We start from the raw sequence: 22,185 nt of genomic DNA, 5'->3' as shown, positions 1-22,185 counted from the left end.
CTAGCTTCCCAATTCTAGCGGTCCATTGATGGCAGGCGCTCCACCGCGCCCCTGAGGCCACACCACTCTGCCTGCCACCCTCCCCGTCCTTATCCACCCTTCATTTCCCCGCCCTCATTAACTCCACCCCTCTCCTGTCCTGCTTTGCTCCGGTGTTCTTCAAACATTTGCGCCCCCCGTTTTCGGGACCTCAGCATCTAGCTCCGGGGCTTTTTTTTCCAAAATGACCTTTTAGAGAAAGATATGGAAGGACACACTCCTAGTTGTGAACGTGACCCGTGGTCCGGAGAGGAGACAGCCACGCATCTACGAACATCTGGCTTAGTTCTACATGTTTCTAGAATCAGGCAGTTTGACAAACAACATTCATTAAATGAATTCAAATGGAAAGTTTTTTTTTTTTTTTCCCTTCTTTGAGTTGTGCCCTGGGGATCACAGAAGATCGTGAAACCCCTGAGCCCTCCAGGACCTGGTCACAGACACACTCCAGCCCAGGAGCTGGACAGAGGAGCCTCCAGGATTGGACCCAAATGGACTTCGGTCCAGAAGACCGTGAGGGCTAGTGGCTGCAGGAGTTGGGCCTGGGGGCCTTCAGTGCCTGCATGCACAGTTTTCGCCCTGAAATGCCCTCTCTGCTTCTTTCATCATAGACCCACTGATCAATGACTATTGGCTTAAGGATGATATCTTCATCAGCTCTGGCCAAGGATGCCTCAGATGCAGAAAGTACAGGCTCTCAGGTGGGAAGCGGACCGAGGTTCCTACCTCTGTGTCACTCTTGGAGCTTCAAAGCCCAGCCTCGGCCCTGCTTCCTGTGTGGTCTTGGGCAGTTACCTTGGCCTCTCTGAGCCATGTAAGAAGTCTGAGCCCAGTGAGCTAATGTGTAAGCCAGGGGCTGAGGAACCCGATGGCTTGTAGCTAGATTCCTGCTTCATGGAACCTCTTCATTCATTCATTCCACAATGGTTTCTTGAGCACTACTGTGTATCAGGCTGTGGGAGCACAGCCATGAGTTGGATAGCCCACACACATATCCACTTGGAGCCCCCAGTCAGCAGGGGCATCAACCACATGAGTGGTTGACCACTACCAACATCAATAATGTTGACCACTATAATGTTGAGCATTATCCCTGTAGGTCCTGGGTAGCATCTGGGGGCGGGCCGTAACAGAGTGACTTCTTCTCCATTCCTGATGAAGAACCAGCAGGGCACAGTTTGGGGCACTCGTTTCCCTGGCGCTGGGAGCCTCGCTCCAGCATCTGATTGTGATGTGATAAAGGCTGTGACTGAAGAGGGGCAGCCATTGGGGCCCCTCCCCAGCTGAGGATCAAACAGCCAGGAGAGAGAGGGGCAGAGCAAGTCAGCTTTGGTAACCCCACCCAACTCCCCAGACCTCTACCATCTTGGGAAACAGGAGCCCAGAGGTTTAGGAAGATGCTGACTTAACTGGTCAGGGCACCCCAGTTTGGCTGACATGGCTGAAACGCACATTCCATATTATTCCTTGAAGAAACTGTTTTCTTTCTTCAATGGTGTTACTGTTGTAAGTATGTCACAACCCGGACCCTGGGGCTTTGCAGCCCTTCTCCATGGCTGGCTCCTTCAAAGACAGAAATAAGTTGATCCAAATTCGCTGGCATCCGGATCTGTGGTCCCCAGGGACCCAGGAGGGATGTAGGGCAGACGGACGAGGAGCAGGATGCACTGGGAACAGGCATCGCTTCCACCAACCCAGAGCTGCTAAATCAAGCAGAACTGTGTACTCTGGGGGACCTGGGGGTCAATGGTGGAAGAACTCAGCTCTAAAATGAAAGTTGTTTGGAAAGGCAGGAGAGAATGGTTCTGCTCTTGGTCCTTTACATTTTTCAAACCATTTTTTTTTTCTTCCTACAAAGTAACCCACGGGACTTCCCTGATGGTCCAGTGGTTAAGATTCTGTGCTCCCAACACAGGGGGCACGGGTTTGATCCCTGGTCCGGGAACTAGATCTCACATGCCACAACTAAGACCCAGGGCAAACAAATTAAAAAAAAAAATAGTAACCTGAAATGTGCACCGCTGAAGCAGTCACTGTTTTCAGTAGTAAGACTGTATGAGGAAAGGTTGCCAGAAAAGAGAAGGAAATTAAATATTACTCCTACTTTCTTCACCTGTGTGGCATCATCTTGATGGGAATTAAACAAGATAATGCATTTAAAAGGCTGATGCCTGTCATGGGAACATGGCTCAATAAATATCATTATTAAATCCTTCCAGACCTTTCTATGTACCTTTAAAAACAGCAACACAAACGTGGTATGTGACTGCTTTAGCATCTTCATTTTTTTTTTCCTCTTTTGAAAAATTGTAAGTTTTTCCTCCTTTTAAATAGGCTTCTTTTTAGAGAACTTTTAGGTTCACAGCAAAATCGAACAGAAGGTACCAAGACTTCCCATGTAAGCCCTGCCCCCCACACACGCACAGCCTCCTTTCCTGTCAACATTCCAAATCAGAGTGGTCCATTTGTTATAATGAACCTACACTGATATCAGGGGCTTCCCAGGTGGCACAGTGGTAAAGAATCTGCCTACCAATTCAGGAGATGCAAGAGTTCTATCCCTGGGTCGGGATCGCCTGGAGGAGGAAATGGCAACCCACTCCAGTATTCTTGTCTGAAAATTTCCATGGACAGAGGAGCCTGGCACGTTACAGTCTACCAGGTTGCAAAGAGTCGGACACGACTGAGCACACAGGCAAGGCATTGATATCATTATAACCTTGTACATTGTACATTGTTTTCTCTTTTGGCCATGCCTTCCGGCTTGCAGGATCTTAGGTCCCCAACCAGGAATCAAACCCGTGCCTCCTGCAGTGCGAGCATGGAGTCCTAACCACTGAACTGCCAGGGACTTCCTGGTGTACATTCTATGGCTTTTCACAAGTGTATCTACCATGTCAGCATCGTATGAATAGTCTCATTGCCCTAAAAATCCTCTATGCTTCACCTGTCACCCCGCATCCCCCCAGCCCCTGGCAACTACTGATCTTTCTTCTGTCTACATAGTTTTGCCTTTTCCAGAATGTCATATACTTGGAATCATAAACCATGTAGCCTTTTCAGATTCGCTTCTTCCATTCAGCAATATGCCTGTAAGTTTCCTCTATGTCTTTTCCTGGCTTGACAGCTCATGCTTTTTTTAGTGCCAATAGTCCATTGTCTGGATGTACCATAGTTTGTTTATCCATTCATATGCTGAAGGCCATCTTGGTGGCTTCCAAGTTTTGGCAGCTATGGATAAAGCTGCTAGAAACATCCATGTGCAGGTTTTTATGTGAACATAAGTTTTCAACTCTGTTAGATAAATACCAAGGACTATGACTGCTGACAATCTTTTTTTTTTTAAACATAGGCCTTAAAAACATCTTTGTGTATCAATAAACATTCTCCTACAACAGAAGTTGGTGAAGTACAATGTTGTAAATAGATAAAATTTATTTGTAAATAAAATAAATTTGTTTATGAATTGTGTATGGCTGGGCTTCCCAGGTGGCTCAGCAGTAAAGAATCCGCCTGCAACGCAGGAGCCGCAGGAAACGTGGGTTCGATCCCTGGGTTGGGAAGATCCCCTGGAGGTGGGCATGGCAACCCAGTTCAGTATTCTTGCCTGGAGAATCCCACAGACAGAGGAGCCTGGCAGCTATAGTCCATGGGGTCGCAAAAAGTCAGACACAATTGAAGTGACTGAGCACGCACGCACGCACGCACGCACGCACATGTATGGCTGCAATCCGATACACTGGCTGAGTCAGAATGTATGGCCTGCAAAGCTCACAATATTGGGGACTTTTCAAAAAAAAAATGTGCCACCCTCTGTCTTACAGGCATCATTTAAAATAACTGTCTAGGATCCCATTGCAAGGCGGTACCATGATTTACCTACCCAATCTGTATTATTGGTTGCTTCAATTATTTCCAACATTTTTCCCTGGTTCTGAGGCTCATCATGTGTAACTATTTTTCCTAGGTTGAATGTCTAGAAATGGAATTTCTGGGTAAAAATTTTACCGCAAAACCTTGAACGTTTTAAATACCAATTACAAAATATCCTCCTGCCGCTTCCCTCAAAAAAGGCTGTTGCCTGGCAGCAGAGTATGGAAAGTTTCTCTACATCCTCACCAACTCTGGGCATTAAGAGTTTTGAAATGTTTCTGCTGATTTTATTGGCCTTTGTTGCCTCCTCCAGGAGTTTGATTTGTATACAACTAACAGATTGCTTTCCCATGTTTTCTATCCTAAAGCTCTCTGGCATGATCCTCATTGGTCTGAGCATCTATGTGAATTTCAGAGGGGCTGTCCTGACCAAGGTCCTTGGTCTGTCCTCTGAGTACCTGTTTCATGTTGGCTACCTGTGCCTGGTGATGGGCAGCGTCACGGTGCTGCTTGGCTTCGCCAGACAGCATGGAGCAGCCAAGGAAAGCAGAGGCACCCTCTTGATTGTAAGTTGCATCTGCACACAGACCCCACAACTCTTCCGTCGTGTCTGAATCCTTCCTTGCAGGTGTTCTAAACTCCTTTGATGTTTCCTATTTTATAGTGTGTATGGTGTCTTTTAAAGAACACCAGATGCAAACATCTTTTTCTTTTTTTTAATAACTTTAAAAAGTTATTTATTTATGGCTGTGTTTGGTCTTCATTGCTGCGTGCAGTCTCTCTAGTGGCAAGCAGGGGGCTACTCCTTGTTGCAGGGTTCAGGCTTGTCTTGTGGGTGGAGGACAGGCTCTAGGACTAGAGGACAGGCTCTAGTCTTCAGAAGTTGCAGCATGTGGGCTCAGTAGTTGTGGTGCAGGGCTTAGTTGCTCTGAGGCATGTGGAATCTTCCCGGACCAGGGATTGAACCTGTGTCCCATGCACTGGCAAGCAGGTTCCTATCCACTGCACCACCAGGGGAGTCCTATCTTTTTCTTTGTGATGGGTCTCATTTAGAACCCCTCCCCTACCCAAGTGCATAAATTATACCCTCCTAGGTTTTCTTCCCGTGATTTTAAGGCTTACTTTCTCACTCTTAGCTCTTTAGTCTTTGGGAGTTTGATTGTGTGTGTGTGGTGTGAGGTAGGGATCTGATTTCTTTTTTTTTTTTCCTAGTTGTGTGAAATACTATTGCACTTACCGCCTGGCCCATCCAGTCCTCCTCCGTCTTTGCTAGTTTCCATTATGCTCAGGTCTGTTCTGTGCACACTGCTCTGTTCTGTTGGCCCATGTATATGTCCCCCATGAATACAACACTATAGTAATTGCCATGCAGCACAAGTACATGGTCAGATGCATGGAGTATGAATATTTTGAGCATGATCAGCAGATCACGTCACAGATTTTACATGTCTTGCTCGTTCTCACATGTAGCCTCGGCCAAATGTCTGCCCAGCATCCAGCTCCCAGAGTCCCCATTCCCGCTTCTCTTACAATCTTGTCTGAACTGATCATCCCATTTTAAGTTGAATCTGTCTCCACATCTTTTTTGTTTTGTTTTTAAACAAGCACTCTCTCTCTTTTTTTTTTTTTTTTGCTCTGTCTGGTCTTGGTTGGGGTAGGTAGGATCTTTCCTTGTGGCCCAAGGGCTTTTCTAGTTGGAGCACAGCATCTTAGCTGCTCTGCAGTGTGTAGGATCTTAGTGCCCAGACAAGGGATCAAACTGGCATCCCTTGCATCGAAGGCAGATTCTTTACCACTGGACCACCAGGAAAGTCCCTGCCTCGAGCATCTTCCCCGACTGTGTTGCTGCAAAATTCCAGTGGTTTTGATTTAGAGGTTTCAAGGCAATCCTTGCTCTAGCAATCTCCCAGAGAGTCAACATCCCCTACTCTTAAAGAATCCATCCTCACTCTCCACCTCCCTGAATATCTATCATCTCTAGTTTTCTTGATTACTTCATTCAACAAGTATTTATTGAACCAGTCCTGTGCCTGCAATATTTCATTTTCTCTTCTATAGGATGTTGTTGTTGCTCAGTCGCTCAGTCATGTTCGTGTCCGACCTTTGGCAATCCTGTGGACTGCGGCACCCCAGACTTCCCTGTCCTTCACTATCTCCTGGAGTTTGCTCAAACTCATGTCCATCGAGTTGGTAGTGCTATCCAACCATTTAATCCTCTTCACCCCCTTCTCTTCCTGCCCTCAATCTTTCCAAGCATCAGGGGCTTTTCCAATGAGTTGGTTCTTCACATCAGGTGGCTAAAGTATTGGAGTTTCAGCTTTAGCATCAGTCTTACTGATGAATATCCAGGGTTGATTTCCTTCAGGATTGACTGGTTTGATCTTGCAGTCCAAAGGACTCTTAAGAGTCATCTCCAGCATCACAGTTCAAAAGCATAAATTCTTCAGGGCTCAGCTTTCTTTATGGTCCAACTCTCACATCCATACATGACTACTGGAAAAACCATAGCTTTGACTATACAGACCTTTGTCTGCAAAGTGATGTCTCTGCTTTTTAATATGCTGTCTAGGATGCATACAGGATCAATAGCATGGGGGGGGGGCACTTTTTGCTTTTTTAGCCTTAAAGCCCAGCATATGGTGATGGAACTTGCTCCCCCTGCAGTGGAATCAGGGAGTTTTAATCACTGGATCTCCAGGGACATCCCTGTGGGCACTATTTTATCCATAGTTTAACTTGGAGGGATCAAAGAGCCTTCTCTCTCACACCACAGTCCAACCCACTGGCAAGTTCAGTAGACTTTACCCTCAGCCTCTGGTCCATCCAAATCCTCTTGAGACCTCATCCACAAAAGTAAAGTCCTTTTGATGGCATTGGGAGCCACGGAGGGATCTGAGCAGAGTTGTGCTCTGACAGATGCGCCCTCTGGTGGCTGTGGAGGGAACACCGTGAGGGGAGGACCAGAGTGGAAGGACTGTGTTTGTCCTGATGGGGGATAGTCAGGTTAGACCCAGTGGGGCCCTGGTGGACATTAGAAGTAGGTAGATTCAGGACAGATTCTGAAGAAGTCACCAAGAGGACTTTTTGATGCCTGGCTATCTGTCTTCTGGATGCCTCACCCAGAGGTTGGGAAATACTATTGCTGTTTTTCAGTTGTATCTGACTCTATGACCCCATGGACTACAGCACACCAGGCTTCCCTGTCCTTCACCATCTCCCGGAGTTTGCTCAAACTCATGTCCATTGAGTCGGTGATGCCATTCAACCATCTCATCCTCTCTTGCTCCCTTCTCCTCTTGCCCTCAATCTTTCCCAGCATCAGAATCTTTTCCAATGAGTCAGCTCTTCGAAATCAGGTGGCCAAAGTGCTGGAGCTTCAGCTTCAGCATCAGTCCTTCCAATGAATATTCAGGGTTGATTTCCTTTAGGATTGACTGGTTTGATCTCCTGCTGTCCAAGGGACTGATAATAATAATAGGCATAGGTAGAAATAGATGAAGGGAGACCAGGAGCTGACCTTTCTTGGACACCCCTTCCCCTCACAGTATTTTCCACTGTTTCCCACCAGGCATGTGAATTTCACTGGAAACATGAGGCAGCATATGTTGATATTTTCTCCCTGGCACTCATCCACCCGTCATCTGGCACCTCCCCTTCAGTCTTATCACCCCTCCCCCCAATTTACATATCAGATTTATTGGCCCTGCTTCTTCTCCCGGCAACTTTTCCTTTTTTGGCCACAAAGCATAGGTTGTGGGATTTTAGTGCCCTGACCAGGGATTGAACCTGGGCCCTCGGCAGTGAAAGCATGGAGTTCTAACCACTGGACCGCTGGGGAATGCCCTCCTGCCTCTGTTCTCTGTCCCCACTGTCCCTCCTGCTTTTCTATCCCTCCTTGCTCTCTGGACTTTCTAGATGGGTGCTAGTGCTAAGGAACACACTGCCAATGCAGGAAATGCAGGAGACTCAGGTTCGATTCCCTGGAGGAAGGCATGGCAACCCACTGCAGTATTCTTGCCTAGAGAATCCCATGCACAGAGGAGCCTGGCGGGGTATAGTCCATGGGGTTGCAAAGAGTCGGACACAACTGAAGTGACTTAGCACGTACTCAGGACCTGCTGTCTGCACACACAGTCAGAAGTCCCCTCTTAGGGCTCTGGGACTCCCAGAAAGTGCTGGGCATGAAATGGGGTTCTAGCTATTAGCTCTTAAGAATACCCCACTGCCAGCATCCTGGACAACATCCAGGAAAATGACACAAGGAAGAAATAAAATCCCCCTCTAAACCCTCCCACCCTGCTACCCCCACCACCCACCCCACCTCCCACCCTACCACCACCCAACCCCAGTTTTTCAAACTGAAGAGGCTACAGGGAGGCCTCGGGGTGGGGGTGTAAGGACTTCCAGCAGGCTCCCAGCCTCCACCCCGCGCCCCGCTCTGTGTCTTCCAGTGTTTCTTGGTCATGGTCATCATTCTCATTGTGCAAATCACGGCTGCCACGGTGGTCCTTGCCTTCTTCCCGGTTGTAAGTACAGGACGGCTTCTCCCACTCCACATTAAAAATAGATGGAATCAATAGAGCCCCGCCCCCTCCCCTCTGCGGGCCCCACCCCCACCCCGTCCCCTCCAGGCACCCACGCCCTCCAAGATCTCCTGACGGTGGGAGACTGAGTTTCTAGAGATGGGGTGAAAAAGCCAAAAACCTCAGCCCTCTCCGCCAAGGCTGTCCTCAAAAAACCTGCTGGGTTAATCTGACCTCTCTGCTGCATTTGCGGTGAGGCTTGCGGGGGATGGTAATGGGAAACGCTGTGAAAATTGTTGCGGTTTTGAAATGAATTCAAAATAGAGGGCTGTTTAGCAATATCCATCAAAATGGCAAAGCACGGATTTGACCCAACCATCTGGTCTCTGGGAATTATCCAAGGATATGCTTGTTTGTAGGCAGCATGACATACATATACCAGGATGTGCAAAAGGTCGCTTCTGTCCTACTGGAGCATCAGTTTGGGGGGAGGGGGATTATAATTTATAATAATCCAGACAAGGGAGCCTGATGCAGCTGGAAAGAAGGAAGGAGGAGGCTGTATGTATAGGAGACGGTACATTCTCCAGAACGTAGTCTTGTTTACCTCCGGCGAGGCCCACCCTGAGACAAGGATTTGAAGGCTCCTGGTTTGAGTGATGATCCCAAGAAGCACCAGTAGGGGGCATGAGCAGTGAAGCAGGGAAGGGAATGTAGCCCCTAAAAGCTTACACGGTACAACTGGGATCAATCCTGGCTGGGACGCAAAGAGAACGCAACTATTTTCCCCACCCAAGGGGCGAGGGAGCTGCAGTATTGATCCACCACCTCTCATCAGTCCTTGTTTAAGGGCTGCTCCCAGGGCGCATGCGTACTGAGGCCACGTAGAGCACCTCAGTCGTTAGCCCGGGATGTCAGGCTCCCGGACACAGAAATAAGCGAAGCCCCCGGGATTTGAGCAGGCTACCAAGAGCCGCTAATGCTCTTGTTGAAAACAGCCGGACGCCGAATAATGAGAGTAGCCGGGTGCCGAACAGTGAGAGAGAGTAGTACGAAGCAAGGAGAACAATAAGGAGAATATTCTTTGCTTTGACACGCGTAGTATATCTCTTTGGGGACACAGGAAACTGTAACCCTGGATGGAGTGGGAGAAACTTGTCGGCTGGAAGAAAAAAGTGGGAGGGAGACTTTTCATGATTTACCGTCTGTGCTTTGTGAATTTTGAACCATGTGATTATTTTACCTCTTTAGGGGGAAAAAAAAGGTTTTAAATTTAAACCTCTATTCAAACACACACACGCACACACACACACACACACACGCACACAGAAAATTAAAGTCGCGCCTTTTGTGCCGAGAGAGATTCAGTTGCTAAAGATGATTTTCAAGTCCCTAATCGAATTGCAACCCAGTCAGGGGCGTAGCGGGCGAGTGGGCGATTCAAAAGAGCAGATGATTCAAAACGGTTTGCGAGGATGAACGCAGCCAGATGAGCTGGGCTCCACACCCACGCTCTTGCTTATGTCCCTCTGGGGGGTGGGGGGCAGGCCCGACGTAGCCCGAGTTCTTCCTCCCCCAGCGCAGACCCTTGGCTGGTGGAGGGGCCAGGAAGGAAGCAGACGGGAAGTCCCCTTCCCCGCCCCCACCCCGAGTCCCCAAGAAACCTCACCAAATGGGCACCTTGCTGTTTTCTGTGCTCACCGCTCCCCGTTTCATCGCTGAGGTTCGAGAAGTGGCCTTGGAGCACAACTTCGTGACCCTGAGGAAGAATTACAGAGGTTACAAGGAGCCAGATGACTATTCCATGCGATGGAATTTGGTCATGGAGAAGGTGAGATTCACATTTTTTAAAAGAATTTTTGTAATAAAAGACACATAACATAAATTTACCGTCTTAACCATTTTTAAGTGCTCAGTTTGGTGGCATTAAGCACATTCACATGGTTGTGCAACCATCGCCAGCCTGCCTCTCCACAACTGAAACTGTCCCCTTTAACCACAAAGGCTCCTTCTCTCTCCCTCAGCCCCGGGCAGCCACCACCCTCCATTCTACAATGCTCTAGGAATATGACTCCTTTCAGTTCAGTTGCTCAGTCGTGTCTGACTCTTTGCGACCCCATGAATTGCAGCACGCCAGGCCTCCCTGGCCATCACCAACTCCTGGAGTTCACTCAAACTCATGTCCATCGAGTCGGTGATACCATCCAACCATCTCTTCCTCTGTCATCCACTTCTCCTGCCTTCAATCTTTTCCAGCATCAGGTTCTTTTCAAATGAGTCAGTTGTTTGCATCAAGTGGCCAAAGTACTGGAGTTTCAGCTTTAGCATCATTCCTTCCAAAGAACACCCAGGACTGATTTCCTTTAGGATGGACTGGTTGGATCTCCTTGCAGTACAAGTGACTCTCAAGAGTCTAGGGACCTCATATGGGCTTGGTAAAGAATCTGCCTGCAATGCAGGAGATGCAGGTTCTATCTCTGGGTCAGGAAGATCCCCTGGAGGAGGAAATGGCCACCCACTCCAGTATTCTTGCCTGGAGAATTCCATGGAGAGAGGAGCTTGGCGGGCTATAGTCCATAGTGTTGCAAAGAGTCGGACATGACTGAGCAACTGGGGACGCTCAGACACAGGGAGGTTGTCTAAGTGGAATCATGCAGTACTTGTCTTTTTGTGTCTGGCTTATTTCACTAAGCATTCTCCAGGTTCATCCATGGTATAGCAGGTGTCAGAATTTCCTTCCTTTTTAAGTCTGAATAATATTCCTTTGTATGGGTGGGCTGTATTTTATTTATCCATTTCTCTGTCCATGGACAGGGGCTTCCCAGGTGGCACTAGTGGTCAAGAACCCACCTGCCAATGCAGGAGACATAAGAGACGAGAGTTCGATCCCCAGGTCAAGAAGATCCTCTGGAGGGGGGCACAGCAACCCACTCAAGTGTTCTTGCCTGGAGAATCCTATGGACAGAGAAGCCTGGTGGGCTACAGTCCATGGGGTTGCAAAGAGTTGGACACGACTGAAGCAACTTAGCAGTACACACATACTGTCAATGGACACTGGGTTTACAGGTGTACAAATATCTCTCCGAGTCTCTGTTTTCCATTCTTTTAGGTGTATGTCCAGAAATGGAATTGCTGGATCATCTGATAATTCTACATTTAATTTTTTTGAGGAACTTTCATACTGATTTCCACAGCAACTGTCCATTTTATATTCCCGTCAGCAGGGTTTGAGGTGTTAGGATTTATTTCCTTTTTTTAATATATATTTATTTATTTGGCCACATTGGGTCTTCGTTGCGGTATTTGGGATCTTTCATTGTGATGAGCAAACTTCTCTCCAGTTGTGGTTACAGGATCAATAGTTGAGGCGCTGCGGCTTAGTTGCCCCATGGCATGTGGGATCAGAGTTCCCCAACCAGGGATCGAACCTGCGTCCCCTGCCTTAGAAGGCAGATTCTTAATCACTGGACCACCGGGGAAGTCCCCAGGATTTATTTCTTTAGTCTTGGTGTTTAAAGAGCAGGACCGGCCTCCATGTGTCATCTAAGTTTTTGAGGCAGATAGTTGAGAAGGGTCTGTGAGGCCAGGAAGCATGTGAAAGGGAAAAGCCATCGCCTGTATGTAGGAATGTTTTCTGTCTGAGTTTGGGGCCCAGGAACTGGTATGGGGTCAAATTCAGGCTCTGGAGGCATCACATGATGGGTAGGGGACTTGCGTGCATCCCTGTTTTGGCTTCTGAAGTTTGAGATGGTGGAAAGTACCTCTCATTCATTCATACAGTCCTTCCACTAATCTTTTTAAATTTAAGTATAGTTAATTCACAATTTTGTGTTTGCTTCTGATATATAGCAAAGTGGTTTTTTCATATTCTCTTCCATTATAGTTTATTACAAAACATTGAATACAGTTCTCTGTGCTATACAGTAGGTCCTTGTGTTTGTCTATTTTATATATAGCTGTGTGTATCTGCTAATCCCCAAACTCCTAATTTATCCCTCCTCTGATAACCATAAGTTTGTTTTCTATATCTATATTTATCTGTTTTGTAAGTTCATTTGTATTATTTTTTCTTTAGATTCCACATATAAGCAATGTCATATAATACTTGCCTTTCTCTGACTTGCTTTGCTCTAGGTCCATCCATATTTCTGCAAATGGCATTATTTCATTCTTTTTATGGCTAAGTAGTATTCCATCGGGATATATGTAGCACATCTTCTTTATCCATTCCTCTGTCTATGAACATTTAGGTGGCTGTCCTTCCATGAATCTTTGTTGAACACTTGCTGTGTGCTGGGCAGTGTTCAGGAGTCTAGGGACAAAGCAGGGTGCAAAACAAAAATCCTTTGCTCTGTGTTACTGACACTTGGGTAGGGAGACAGACAAGAAACCACTAAGTCAAGACTGGTGGCAGGAGTGCTGAGTGTTATGAAGAAACCCAGGCAGGGAAAGAGAGAGGATTTTGTTTCCTCTTGTATACTAGTTGTCATCTATTTTTAACACACAGTGGATGGCCTGTCCTAGTCCTTTATAGTCAGTTGGGGATCGTTGATGAGTTCTGGCCAATGAGAAGTAATATGAGTCACTTCCTGGCCAAATTATGTAATTGTCAGTGCAGGGCTCTCTAGACCTTTCTTTTCCTTCTGCCCAGTAGTGGAACCATCTGGATGGTGACTGCTTCACCAGCCTGAGTCCCTGAGAGACCTTGATAAGTGGAGTTCTCCTGCCAGGTTAGGATGAGCAGGTCATGTGAGTGAGAGAGGAACTGCTAAGATTGAAGACCTGTCTGTTATGCAGCATCACGTAGCCTGGCCTGACTGATACAGGGCTGGAGACCTGAATGAAGTGAGGGAGTAGGTCATGCAGGTAGTTGAGGGAACAGCACTCCACAAGTAGCCATGTAAAGACTCTGAGGCTGATGCTTACTAAGTGTGCTTAAGAAACAGAGAGAAATGGAAAAGGAAATACCAACCCCCTCCAGTATTCTTGCCTGGGAAATCCCATGGACAGAGGAGGCTGGTGGGTGGCAGTTGATGGGGTCACAAGAGTCAGACACAACTGAAGCAGATAAACCACCACCACCCTCATCTTGTCTCATCCCTTTTGCTTAGCAAAAACCAAACAATAAAAAGAAACAGTCAATATTAAAAAATGAAAAAGACAGAAAGGAGGGACTTCCCTGGTGGCACAGTGGATAGGAATTTGCCTGCCAGTGCAGGGGACACGGGTACGATCCCTGATTTGGGAAGATTCCACATGCCAAGGGGCAACCAAGCCCGTGCACCACAACTGCTGAGACCTCGCTCTAGAGCCTGTGAGCTGCAACTACTGAAGCCTTCAAGCCGAGAGCTTTGCTCTGCAACAGAAGAAACCACTGTGATGAGAAGCCCGTGCACCGCAACGAAGAATAACCCCCACTCGTCACAAATAGAGAAAAGCCCACGTTCAGCAACAAAGACCCAACACAGCTGTAAATAAATAAATAATTTTTAAAAAAAGAAACAGAGAGAAGACCAATATGCAGCTGGGTGAGTTCAAGGGACCTAGCAGGGAGATGAGAAGGTGATGGGGAGGATCATGCAGGGCCCCATGGGCCATGGTGAAGAGTTCAGCTTCTACCTCAAGTAAGGTGACAGTTGTGGAGGGTTCTGAGCCATGACGGAGTGAGAAAGGGCGGTGTTTAACACAGGCCCTGGAATAATGCGACTGCCTGCTCTAAACAGTAGCCATGGTGACTGTGATTTCTATTGTTTGGATTATTTCGATATTTGAAAGGGAGTCTTCAAGTGTTTATTCTCCTCTCTGCAGCTCAAGTGCTGTGGAGTGAAGAACTACACAGATTTTTCTGGCTCCTCCTTTGAAAGGGTGACAGGTCACACCTACCCCCGGTGCTGCTGTAAATCCCCAGGGACTGTGGACTGTGATGGACACAACGTGTCTGCAGACGTCATCCACCAGGAGGTAACTGGAGATTTTGAAGAGTCTGCCTGCAATGCAGGAGACCTGGGTTCAATCCCTGAGTCAGGAAGATCCCCTGGAGGAGGACATGGCAACCCACTCCAGTATTCTCGCCTGGAAAATCCCATGGATAGAGGAGCCTGATGGGCTGCGCTCCATGGGATTGCAAGTCGGACACCACTGATCAACTGAGCACCCTCGCAACACAGGCATCACCTAGGTAGACCCTGAGGGCCAGAGACTCTTTTTTTGGCTACACCGAGGGGCTAGCTGGATCTTACTTCCCTGACCAGGGATTGAACCCTCAGCAGTGAAAGCAGAGTCCTAACTATCTGACCTGACCGCCAGGGAATTCCTCCTACTAACTTCTATAAAAATCGTGTTGGGTGAACTTTCCTGGCAGTATAGTGGTCAAGAGTCTGCACTTCCACTGCAGGGGGCAAGGGTTCCCTCCTTGGGCAAGGGTTCCCTCCTTGGTCAAGGGACTGAGATCCCACATGCAGTGGATGAGGCAAAAAAAAAAGTAAAAAATATAAATAAATTACTTTGTGAAAAAAATCTGACCTGTAGGGGTTGATGGGGCCTTGGAATCCACCAGGGCTTCCCTGGTAGCTCAGCTGGTAAAGAATTCGCCTGCAATGCAGGAGACCTGGGTTCTATCCCTGGGTTGGGAAGATCCCCTGGAGAAGGGAAAGGCTACCCACTCCAGTATTCTGGCCTGGAGAATTCCAGGGACTGTACAGTCCATGAGGTTGCAAAGAGTCAGATGCGACCCAGTGACTTTCACTTCACTTTGGAATCCACTAGTCTCTAACCAGGTCCCTCCTACTTTGATGCTTGTTTCCCCAGGGCTGTTTCCCTAAGCTCCTGAAAATAACCAAGACTCAGAGCACCAACCTGAGTGGGGGCTGTCTGGGGACAGCAGTGATGCAGGTAAGTTCCAGCTTCTCTGGGACACACCGAGGTCTTTTAATTTACTGTGTGCCAAGCACTGTTTGGGACACTGAGACACAGCAGTGACAAAAGACAGAAATGGTTGTTAAACCTAGTCTCCTACCTCTTTTATAAGACAGCTGCATAAAGCAACAGTCATAAAACTGTACTTATATGAAGATTTAATTTACATGTAATTTACATGACAAGAGTAACACAAAGCATGTTGGAGAAAACACAACTATATAGGAGTTTTTGTATGGTACTGATTAATTTAGTATTAATCCAAACTAGATTATGAATAGTTAAGATGTCCATCATACTCCCCAGGGCAACAACTAAGAAAATAATTTTAAAATATAATAAAAACAAGAAGGGAATTAAAATGGTGCACTAGAAAATATCCAGCAGACGGGGACTTCTCTGGTAGTCCAGTGGTTAAGAATCTGCCTTCCATTGCAGGGGAGGTGAGTTTGATTCCTGGTTGGGGAACTAGGATCTCACATACCTTGGGGCAGCTAAGCCCAGTCCCCACAATTACAGAAGCCTGAATGTTGCAGTGAAGAGCCTGCATTCTGCAACTAAGACCCGACACAGCTAAACAAATAAATGTTTAAAAAAGAAAACATCTAACAGAACAGAAGGCTGTGATGAATGAATAAAAGAAGAGCAACAAAAAAGGCAAATAGAAAACATAGCAAAGTGGCTGACATAAATCCTATTTTCTTGGCGATTACGTTAAATGTAAAGGAATCAAACCACTTAACTATACACTTTAGAAAGGTGAATTGTATGATAAATGAATTACATCTCAATAAAGCTGTTCATTAGAAAAAATGTCCATCCCCTTGAGCCCTGGAAGTTTTTCTCACATTTTCCCCATGTTGATTTTTCATGCCTCTGCTCAGCCCCTTCAGTCATGTCTGACTCTTTGCAACTCAATGGACTGTAGCCCACCAGGTTCCTCTGTCCATGGGATTCTCCCAGCAAGAATACTGAAGTGGGTTGCCATTTCCTTCTCCAGGAGATCTTCCTGACCCAGAGACTGAACCTGTATCTCTTGCGTCTCCTGTATTGGCAGGCAGATTCTTTACCCACTGAGCCACTGGGAAGCTTCACATGAAACTGTTTTTCTGCAGATTACCACCAGCCAAGATATTGATTATATTCTTTGCAGCCAAAGATGGAGAAGCTCTATAAAGTCAGCAAAAACAAGACCAGGAGCTGACTGTGGCTCAGACCATGAACTCCTTATTGCCAAATTCAGACTTAAATTGAAGAAAGTAGGGAAAACCACTAGACCATTCAGGTATGACATAAATCTAATCCCTTATGATTATACAGTGGAAGTGAGAAATAGATTTAGGAGACTAGATCTGATAGATAGAGTGCCTGATGAACTATGGAATGAGGTTCGTGACATTGTACAGGAGACAGGGATCAAGACCATCCCCATGGAAAAGAAATGCAAAAAAGCAAAATGGCTGTCTGGGGAGGCCTTTCAAATAGCTGTGAAAAGAAGAGAAGCGAAAAGCAAAGGAGAAAAGGAAAGATATAAACATCTGAATGCAGAGTTCCAAAGAATAGCAAGAGATAAGAAAGACTTTCTCAGCAATCAATGCAAAGAAATAGAGGAAAACAACAGAATGGGAAAGACTAGGGATCTCTTCAAGAAAATCAGAGATACCAAAGGAACATTTCATGCAAAGATGGGCTCGATAAAGGACAGAAATGGTATGGACCTAACAGAAGCAGAAGATATTAAGAAGAGATGACAAGAATACACAGAAGAACTGTACAAAAAAAGATAATCACGATGGTGTGATCACTGACCTAGAGCCAGACATCCTGGAATGTGAAGTCAAGTGGGCCTTAGAAAGCATCACTAACGAACAAAGCTAGTGGAGGTGATGGAATTCCAGTTGAGCTATTCCAAATCCTGAAAGATGATGCTGTGAAAGTGCTGCACTCAATATGTCCGCACATTTGGAAAACTCAGCAGTGGCCACAGGACTGGAAAAGGTCAGTTTTCATTCCAATCCCAAAGAAAGGCAATGCCAAAGAATGCTCAAACTACCACACAATTGCACTCATCTCACACGCTAGTAAAGTAATGCTCAAAATTCTCCAAGCCAGGCTTCAGCAATATGTGAACTGTGAACTTCCTGATGTTCAAGCTGGTTTTAGAAAAGGCAGAGGAACCAGAGATCAAATTGCCAACATCCGCTGGATCATGGAAAAAGCAAGAGAGTTCCAGAAAAACATCTATTTCTGCTTTATTGACTATGCCAAAGCCTTTGACTGTGTGGATCACAATAAAGTGTGGAAAATTCTGAAAGAGATGGGAATACCAGACCACCTGATCTGCCTCTTGAGAAATTTGTATGCAGGTCAGGAAGCAACAGTTAGAACTGGACATGGAACAATGTCCAAATAAGAAAAGGAGTACGTCAAGGCTGCATATTGTCACCCTGCTTATTTAACTTATATGCAGAGTACATCATGAGAAATGCTGGACTGGAAGAAACACAAGCTGGAATCAAGATTGCCAGGAGAAATATCAATAACCTCAGATATGCAGATGACACCACCCTTATGGCAGAAAGTGAAGAGGAACTAAAAAGCCTCTTGATGAAAGTGAAAGTGGAGAGTGAAAAAGTTGGCTTAAAGCTCAACATTCAGAAAACGAAGATTATGGCATTCAGTCCCATCACTTCATGGGAAATAGATGGGGAAACAGTGGAAACAGTGTGAAACTTTATTTTTCTGGGCTCCAAAATCACTGCAGATAGTGACTGCAGCCATGAAATTAAAAGACGCTTACTCCTTGGAAGGAAAGTTATGACCAACCTAGATAGCATATTCAAAAGCAGAGACATTACTTTGCCAACAAAGATTCGTCTAGTCAAGGCTATGGTTTTTCCTGTGGTCATGTATGGATGTGAGAGTTGGACTGTGAAGAAGGCTGAGCACCGAAGAATTGATGCTTTTGAACCGTGGTGTTGGAGAAGACTCTTGAGAGTCCCTTGGACTGCAAGGAGATCCAACCAGTCCATTCTGAAGATCAGCCCTGGGTGTTCTTTGGAAGGAATGATGCTAAAGCTGAAACTCCAGTACTTTGGCCACCTCATGCGAAGAGTTGACTCATTGGGAAAGACTCTGATGCTGGGAGGGATTGGGGGCAGGAGGAGAAGGGGACGACAGAGGATGAGATGGCTGGATGGCATCACTGACTCGATGGACGTGAGTCTGGGTGAACTCCGTGAGTTGGTGATGGACAGGGAGGCCTGGCGTGCTGCGATTCATGGGGTCGCAAAGAGTCGGACACGACTGAGCGACTGATCTGATCTGATCTGAAGATATGAATGAGTCTCATCTGTCTGATTCGTATTTTTAAATGGATTTTTTTCATTGTACACATTTATATTGAATATTTGTTTGCAGACTATATCACACTATCCTCCCCAGGGAAGTCAAAACAGTCAAGATCCTAGCAAGAAACAGAATTCAGCCCCCACAGTCATTTAAAATATATAAATATATATATGACTTTTCCCTTACTTTTATTCATTTATTTGTTTGTTTTTGGTTGTGCTGGGTCTTTGTTGCTGTGCATAGGCCTTCTCTAGTTACAGTGAGCAGGGGCTACTCTTCCTTGTAGCGCACAGGCTTCTAGTTCCAGGGGCTTCTCTTGTTGCTGAGCATGGGCTCTAGGCACACAGGCTTCAGTGGTTGTAGCTCTCAGGCTCTAGAGCAAGGACTCAGTAGTTTTGGTGCACAGGCTTAGTTGCTCTGTGGCATGTGGGATCTTCCCAGACGAGGGAATGAACCCATGTACCCTGCATTGGCGGGTGTATTCTTAACCACTGGACCACCAGGGAAGTCCTACAGGGTCCTTTTACGACATTTTTAGGGTCAGGGAGCTAAGATCCCACATGCCTTGTGGCCAAAAAACCAAAACATAAAACGGAAGCTGTATTGTGACAAATTCAGCAAAGACTTAAAAAAAGTGGTCCACATTAAACAAAAAAACTTAAAAAATAAAAGTTTTCAGGGGCCCCTTTTGGAAGTATCAGCAGGGTTAAGGAGAATGAGGGCTAGCCACATAGGAAGGTTTTACTTTTCCTATGCCTGAAGGGGTAGCAAGAGCAAGAGTCAAGGAAAAGGAGCCATCTGCCCACAACTGTGATCTTGCAGAGCTCAGGGTGGGCAGAAGAGAGGAGGGAGTGGGGGAAAGAATACTCCAACCTTTCTTTCTGTCCAGCCATCTCCTATTGGTACTTCCTATTGGCCAAACTTAACAGGAATTTAGGGAGCAGGTGTGTGTGTGTGTGTGTGTGTGTGTGAGTCGCTCAGTCGTGTCCGACTCTTTGCGACCCTCGGGAGCAGGGGATTCTGGGAAATGTTTTCAGGACCCAGAGGGTGGAGATGAGATCTGGGGGAAACAAAGGGAGAATGACTGACGGGCATCACAAAACGCCTCCTCCTTCTACCTTCCGGTGAGATTTATTGTGGTAACAGTCCAAATTCCCTCCACCGTGGCCCTGAGAGTCCCTCTGCTGTCTGTCACACCCTGCCCTGACCTTTCTAAATCACGATGTATCTCCGTGTATTAAATTTGATGTGGGTTCCAGAGATGCCTCATGTTGGCTCAGTGTTTCTTTCTTCCCCCATTTCAGCTGCCAGGAATTCTTGCCACCTTGCTGCTGTTCATCAAGCTGGGCTGACAGACCTGGGGAGAACAGGACCCCTGAGCCCCACTGGCTGCTGCAAGGAGATGTGGTCTCAGTTTCTCTGTGGCACTCCTTGCGTCTGGAAAGGAGACTGATAATAAAAGATTCGGGAAATCCTCCTCATCTGGACTCCTTTCTCCTTCATTTTATTTTTCATCCCAGCTGACAGCGGTTGTAATCCAAGTACCTGAACGGGATGACATGGCTTCCTGCCATTGAAACCGTCCTGTTTTGTGAATTACTTTGTGAGGAACTGCCCTGGTGGTCTAGTGGTTAGGACCCTGCACTTCCACTTCAGGGGGCATGGGTTCAGGGAGCTAAGGTCTTGCAAATTACATGATGTGGCCAAAAAAGAAGGTTAAAAAAAAATTACTTTGTGAGAAAAATCTAAAATTCTCATGAAAAAGAATCCTCTAGACCCTTAGCCAGTTTCAACCATCACCAAGAGTTCAATAGTGTTTCATTAAACTTTTTTCCCCTTGATGAGGTTTTTTTTTTTTTAATATTTATTTGTTTATTTGGCTGTGCGGGATCTTGGTTGTGTGGCACATGTGATCTCCAATCTTTGCTGCAGCATTTAGGATCTTTAGCTGAGGCATGTGAGATCTAGTTCCCTGACCAGAGATCAATCCTGGCCCTGCTGCATTGAGAGAACAGTGTCTTAGCCACTGGACCACCAGGGAAGTCCCTGACAAAGTATTCTATTTTACTTTTTAAGTTTGTAGCTTATTTATTTATTTTTACATGTATTTAAATTTTTAAGTTAATTTATTTATGGCTGTTCTGGGTCTTTGTTGCCGCAGGTGGGCTTTCTCTAGTTGAGGTGAGTAGAGGCTACTTTCTGGTTGTGGTCCGTGGGCTTCTCATTGGGGTGGCTTCCCTTGTTGCAGAGCGTGGGATCTGGAGCCCGTGGGCTTCAATCATGGCAGTGCGTGGGCTCAGGAGTTGCTGCCCACAGGCTTCGTTGCCCCTCAGCATGTGGAATCTTCCCAGATCAGGGATTGAACCCGTGTCCCCTTCATTGGCAGGTGAATTCTTAACCACTGGACCCCCAGGGAAGTCCCTGATAAAGTATTTTAAAACAAATCCCAATGTCATTTCCCCTTTTCATATTCCAGTACACATCTCTAATTCCAGTATACCCTCAAAATTCATAGGAAGAAACCTAATCCCCAGTGTGATGGTATTAGAAGATGTGGTCTTTGGAAGGTCATTCGGTCATGAGGATGGAGACCTCAGGAATGGGATTATTATTGTTTATTTGCTAAGTCATGTCCAAATGTTTTGTGACCCCATGGATTGTAGCCCACCAGGCTCCTTTGTCCATGGGGTTTCCCAGGCAAGAATACTGGAGTGGGTTGCCATTACCTTCTCCAGGGGACATTCCTGACGGAGGGATGGAACCTGCATTTCCTGCTTTGGCAGGCGGATTCTTTACCACTGAGCCACCAGGGAATAGGATTAGTGCCCTTGTAAAAGAGACTCTAGAGAGCTCCCTCCAGAGAAAAAACAGCCACCTATGAATCAAGAAACTGGTCCGCACCAGACCCTCAGTCTGCTGGTGCCCTGATCATGAACTTCCCAGCCTTCAGAACTGTGAGAAAGAAATGTCTGTTGTTTATAAACCACTCAGTCTATTCTTTGACAGAACCCAAACAGACTAAGACAACACTCAAGACAACTAACAGTCATTCCTTGACATCACTCAAAACCCAGGTCATCACTCAATTTTTTGATTGGCTCAGAAATATCTTTTTACACTCAGTTTCTTTGAATTAGGTCCAACCAGGTCCATACAACACATTTTTCATGTATCCTAAATTCCTTTTATCCTAATCCAGTAGTTATAGAATTGGAAAATGCATTAGAATACTCTGGGTCTTGTGTGCGTGTGCGTGCATGTGCGTGTTTTGGCTGAGCTGGGTCTTCATTGCTTTGCGAGGGCTTTCTCTAGTTGCAGCGAGCAGGCGTGTGTGGGCTTCTCATTGCGATGGCTTATCTTGTTATGGAGCACAGTCTGTGGGCAAGTGGGTTTCAGTAGTTGTGGTGCATGAGCTTAGTTGCTCCGAGGCATATGGGGTCTTCCTGGACCAGGAATCGAACCCATGTCCCTGCAATGACAGGCG

General features: G+C 46.4%; 1 protein-coding gene across 2 annotated transcripts; it reads left to right on the top strand.

Annotated features, from left to right (window-relative positions):
* The first annotated feature begins 1,353 nt into the window (after positions 1–1,353).
* On the top strand, positions 1,354–20,164 carry TSPAN16 (tetraspanin 16). 2 transcript variants are annotated; one of them, XM_006063920.3, is made up of 7 exons: positions 1,354–1,545; positions 4,281–4,478; positions 8,364–8,438; positions 10,159–10,266; positions 14,244–14,396; positions 15,243–15,326; positions 20,006–20,164. In XM_006063920.3, the coding sequence occupies exons 1-7, from the start codon at positions 1,477–1,479 to the stop codon at positions 20,051–20,053; spliced, it is 735 nt and encodes a 244-aa protein (XP_006063982.1). In that variant the 5' UTR covers positions 1,354–1,476; the 3' UTR covers positions 20,054–20,164. The 2 variants fall into 2 exon arrangements, with proteins under 2 accessions (XP_006063982.1, XP_044804616.1); XM_044948681.1 differs by having other exon boundaries at positions 10,015–10,266.
* Positions 20,165–22,185: the final 2,021 nt, after the last annotated feature.

This window comes from Bubalus bubalis, chromosome 9 (genome assembly GCF_019923935.1).
Source record: "Bubalus bubalis isolate 160015118507 breed Murrah chromosome 9, NDDB_SH_1, whole genome shotgun sequence".
Taxonomy (NCBI): domain Eukaryota; kingdom Metazoa; phylum Chordata; class Mammalia; order Artiodactyla; family Bovidae; genus Bubalus; species Bubalus bubalis.
This window is presented reverse-complemented; position numbering and strand designations above follow the sequence as displayed.

Excerpts from the sequence above, each read along its gene's own strand:
- TSPAN16 (XM_044948681.1), top strand. The coding sequence starts at position 1,477 with ATGGCTGAAACGCACATTCCATATTATTCCTTGAAGAAACTGTTTTCT. Across the intron at positions 1,546-4,280 it reads TCTTCAATGGTGTTACTGTT|CTCTCTGGCATGATCCTCAT; the intron begins GTAAGTATGTCA and ends TCTATCCTAAAG. Across the intron at positions 15,327-20,005 it reads TGGGGACAGCAGTGATGCAG|CTGCCAGGAATTCTTGCCAC; the intron begins GTAAGTTCCAGC and ends CCCCCATTTCAG.